General features: G+C 39.0%; 1 protein-coding gene across 1 annotated transcript; it reads left to right on the top strand.

Annotated features, from left to right (window-relative positions):
• Positions 1-11: 11 nt before the first annotated feature.
• On the top strand, positions 12-1,477 carry ZNF24 (zinc finger protein 24). Its single transcript, XM_003789136.2, has one exon. It carries the CDS (start codon positions 86-88, stop codon positions 1,190-1,192), a length of 1,107 nt encoding a protein of 368 aa, XP_003789184.1. The 5' UTR covers positions 12-85; the 3' UTR covers positions 1,193-1,477.
• Positions 1,478-4,999: the final 3,522 nt, after the last annotated feature.

The raw sequence follows: 4,999 nt of genomic DNA, 5'->3' as shown, positions 1-4,999 counted from the left end.
AGGGTTGCCTGTGAAGAAAACGGGGTATTTTCTGGAGGCTTATATTCTGCCTTTGTTGTCTCTTCTTGAAGTATTATAAATCAGGATGTCTGCACAGTCAGTGGAAGAAGATTCAATACTTATCATCCCGCCTCCAGATGAAGATGAAAAAATTCTGAGAGTAAAGTTGGAGGAGGATCCTGATGGTGAAGAGGGATCAAGTATTCCTTGGAACCATCTCCCTGACCCAGAGGTTTTTCGACAGCGATTCAGGCAGTTTGGATACCAGGATTCACCTGGGCCCCGTGAAGCTGTGAGCCAGCTCCGAGAACTTTGTCGTCTATGGCTTAGGCCAGAGACACACACGAAAGAACAAATCTTAGAGCTGGTTGTGCTGGAACAGTTTGTTGCCATCCTACCCAAGGAGCTACAGACTTGGGTTCGCGATCATCATCCAGAGAATGGAGAGGAGGCAGTGACAGTGCTAGAGGATTTGGAGAGTGAACTTGATGACCCTGGACAGCCGGTTTCTCTCCGTCGACGAAAACGGGAAGTGCTAGTAGAGGAGATAGTATCTCAAGAAGAAGCTCAGGGGTTACCAAGTTCTGAGCTTGATGCTGTGGAGAACCAGCTCAAATGGGCATCCTGGGAGCTCCATTCCCTCAGGCACTGTGATGATGATGCTAGGACTGAAAATGGAGCTTTAGCGCCAAAGCAGGAGACTCCTTCAGCAGTAGAATCTCATGAAACTCCTGGCATACTCAATATGGGTGTTCCTCAGATTTTTAAATATGGAGAAGGCTGTTTTCCCAAGGGCAGGTTTGAAAGAAAGAGAAATCCCTCTCGAAAGAAACAACATATATGTGATGAATGTGGAAAACACTTCAGTCAGGGCTCAGCCCTTATTCTTCATCAAAGAATTCACAGTGGGGAGAAACCTTACGGATGTGTTGAGTGTGGGAAAGCATTCAGCCGAAGTTCCATCCTTGTGCAACACCAGAGAGTCCATACTGGAGAAAAACCTTACAAATGTCTTGAATGTGGGAAAGCCTTTAGCCAGAATTCTGGGCTTATTAATCACCAGAGAATACATACTGGGGAGAAACCTTATGAATGTGTTCAGTGTGGGAAATCCTATAGTCAAAGCTCCAATCTTTTTAGACATCAGAGAAGACACAATGCAGAAAAACTTCTGAATGTTGTGAAAGTTTAAGGAATTAAAAAAGAAAATTAGCACTCAGGTCTTTTTCTTCAGAAATGAAGACAAAATTAAAAACATGAAATGATACAGAATAGGTTTTTCCCTATTCACTGTCCGAAGATCCACTGGGAAATGTAAAAATTCTTCACTTAACCATTATTATTTTATCTGAAAAGAAATGGTGTCATACCTGCCTAGAAACTGAAAATTTAAACTTAATTCAGGTGTTAATGACTAAATTTTCTGTGTAATGTTTATATTCTCTATTATTTTTCCAAGTAATGAGCTACTTGATTCTTTATCCCTTTCTTAAATTTTTTATTTTTAGGCAAATTATTTCTGAGTTGTTCATTGAAATGCTCTTTATAAGGATACATTCCCTTCTATGTTAAAAGGCAACATAGGAATTACAAAGTCTGAAAACTATCTTAAACAATTTTAAAACCATCTTTTAAAAGTTTATTCTTTTGTTTCCTTTTATTGAATTTGAATCTGCATTTGAAAAAAATAGGAGATAAAGGATGGCTAAAAGCCTGAAAGTAAAATCTAAGCCATAAGATCTCAGATAAGATGTGGTGGTAATAAGACATCAATAAGTGAATGGGGAACATATACAAATACTCTGGTTTAAGAATTGAAATATCTCAAGGATTTTTCTAAATTCGGTCATCTGTGTACAGGAAAACTCAAAAACTACTCATCCTATCTGTAAGTTGGAGGTACCTTACTAATAAAAATGTTCTCCTATATATCATTAAAAAGTAGAAAGTCTGAACAATATAAAACTATGAAGGTGGAAATTATAACACTAAGGAAGAATTTGTCGTGAACGGCAGTATTGAAGGGCAAGTGTAAACATAAGAGTAATGATCTTTCTTGGCTTTTAGAAAAAGACTTGAATATCTGATTTATCATTATTTTGCCTTTATCTTTCCTAATGTTAGAAAACTCCATGGTAGTAGACAACAAGTATCAGGTTTGCTATTTTTTATTCCTTTGGTATAAAAGGGTTGAACACCAGGCTTTAAAAACAGCCATGCATTTATCATTAAACATTTTCTACCGATAAGGCACTGTGCTAGGTACTGTAATCCTACCATAAATGGGGTAGGTATTTCTTCCACTGTAAATCATAGGGTGTTTGGTACAAAGCTGTTTCACATGAATTAGCCTCTTCCCCTTGCTGAGCATTCCTGGCGGTAGTCACCTCTGAGATTCCCAGAGCCATAGTTCTCTTACCAGGGCGTTGTATTGGGGTGGGGCGGGGGGAGGAGAGACTCAACTCAAAGAGCTAGCCAGCTCTCCAGGATTCTTCAGAGGTGAGTCCAAGATACTCTATCACAGTTTGGAGGTTTGTGAATCTTAAAAAAACTAATCAATCTCTAGTAGCATTGAGGTTGTACCTACATGTTAAGTTGAATGGACTATTTAAAAAATAAACAACTAGACTATTAACTAGTTTATTAACTATCAGAATTGATGGAACTATTTTTTTTAATTTTCAGTCTTAACACATTTTAAAAAATGTATTCAAGTAATACATTGTAGTAGTAGGATTATATACTCCTTGACTGAGAATCCCAAGTACTGTGGTTCTACTGTTTAGTGGAAAACTCTGGAAGTTAGAATATGAGAAAAGGGTTTTTTATAATGGGCATCATTGTGTGGAGAATGACCCATGTCAATACAAATATTTCATAATTCAGAGATTTTGGTTATATCTGGTGCTTGGATCAAATTGAAAAATGGAAGATGAGATTTGCATGAGCCTATTAAAAAGCATAGTAATAAATGCAAGGCCAGCTGGTGGAGAAGGGAGGAAGAATGGAACTTGTTTATAGGTTTTTCTGATAACAATTAATTATAAGAAATGTGCTTTATAGATTAAGATTTATTGAAGTATAAATATGTAGTAATGATATAATGTATTTTAAGTTATACAAGAAAACATAGGGACTTTTGTTTGGGTCTTTTTTTCTTTGTGGCTGAGAGGAAGCAAGTTATTGTCCAATAAAGCTGTAAATTCCTCTGCTCTAAGAAAAAAAAAAAAAAAAGAAAGATAAAAAGAAAGAAAAAGTTGCTGCTAAATCTGCGTATTAACTTCCATAAAGCAACAAACAAAACCAAGTATTTATTACTACAGCAAAACAGGGAGATGCTGAAAAGTTTCTCACTTGCAAGTCACAGGAACTCAACCCAAACTGGTTAAGGAAAAGTGTGAATTTACTGGCTTGTTTAACTTTAACCACAGATGAATATTCTCCCATGTTCAAGTTCAGCTCCTGTACAAATCCTAGGCTTCATGTGCCCCTCTAAACAGAGTGTGCCTCATGGCTCCTCGCTGAATCAGTCTCTGTGTCTGGAGGATTCAGTGTTCTGATGTGAATAGAGCTCTACTCAGCCTCCAGGACTGGGAATGGAAGGGGATGGTTTCCTTAAAGGAAATTTGGGGTTACCAAGAGAAAAGGAGCGCTGAGTCTCTGGCAGTCAAAATCTATAAATAATATGGCAAATGGGAATTTTAAGGGGCTGTTATGTCTAACAATGGAAAGTGTCATTGGCACAACTTTGTGAACTAAAATAAAACCTTAAGCCCCCCCCCCAGCTGACTAAATGGACCCCCTCTTGGCCAAGGTGATTCCAGAAATACCCTAAAGCTGAGTTGCTAGCCTTGAGAAGGGAGGTTATACTCCCCTCCCTTCTTGAAGATTTCCTTCGTACCTCATTAACAGGCCTCGAGCTACGTGAGGCAAAGCTTAAACCGCACTTTCAAGATAACCATTTACTTAATAGATCACTGAGTCTTACATCTATCTCATTGTTTGTTTCTAATTAACAGATTTCCTTAACTTAAAACATTCATTCCAAATTCTTAGACAAAGCTTTATTTTTTTTTTTCTTTCTTCTTTTTTTAAACAGAATCTCACTTTGTCACCCTGGATAGAATGCCATGACATCACAGCACACAGCATCCTCAAACTCCTGGGCTCAAGGATTATCTTGCCTCAGCCTCCTGAGTAGCTGAGACTACTTGCACCTGCCATAATATTAGTTATTTTTACTTTTTCCCTCTCTTTTTAAAACATATATATTTTATTGATTGATTGCTTGATTGATTTTTTGAGACAGAGACTCACTTTGTCACCCTTGGTAGAGTGCTATGGCATCATAGCTCACAGCAACCTCAAACTCCTGGGCTTAAGTGATTCTCTTAAAGGAAGACTCTGTCTCTACTTAAAAAATAGAAAAACTGGGCCAGCTAGGTGGCTCATACCTGTAATCCTAGCACTCTGGAAGGCCTAGGTGGATGAATCTCCTGAGCTAAGGAGTTCCAGACAGCCTGAACAAGAGTGAGACCCCTCCATCTCCAAAAATAGCCAGGTGTTATGGCAGCCTATACTCCCAGCTACTTGGGAGGCTGAGATAAGAGGATCTCTTGAGCCCAAGAGTTTGAGATTATGGTGAGCTACAATACCATGGCACTCTACCGAGGGTAACAAAATGAGACTCTGTCTCAAAATTTAAAAAAAGAAAAGAAAATGAGGCCAAATGCAGTGGCTCATGCCTATAATCCTGACACTCTGGGAGGCTGAGGGTGGATCACTGGAGCTCAAGTGTTCAAGACTACTAAGTCTCAGTGCCCTTAGCACAGTGGTTATGGCACCAGCCACATACACCAGGGCTGGCAGGTTCGAACCCAGCCCAAGCCAGCTAAACAACGACAACTGCAACAAAAAATAGCCAGGCATTGTGGCAGGTGCCTGTAGTCCCAGCTACTTGGGAGGCTGAGGCAAAAGAATCCCTTAAGCCCAAGAGCTT

Source organism: Otolemur garnettii, unplaced genomic scaffold (genome assembly GCF_000181295.1).
Source record: "Otolemur garnettii isolate 467f Iridium unplaced genomic scaffold, OtoGar3 scaffold00031, whole genome shotgun sequence".
NCBI classification, from domain to species: Eukaryota; Metazoa; Chordata; class Mammalia; order Primates; family Galagidae; genus Otolemur; species Otolemur garnettii.
The sequence above is the reverse complement of the archived record's forward strand: the minus strand, read 5'-3'. Positions and strand labels throughout refer to the sequence as shown.

Excerpts from the sequence above, each read along its gene's own strand:
- ZNF24 (XM_003789136.2), top strand. The coding sequence starts at position 86 with ATGTCTGCACAGTCAGTGGAAGAAGATTCAATACTTATCATCCCGCCT.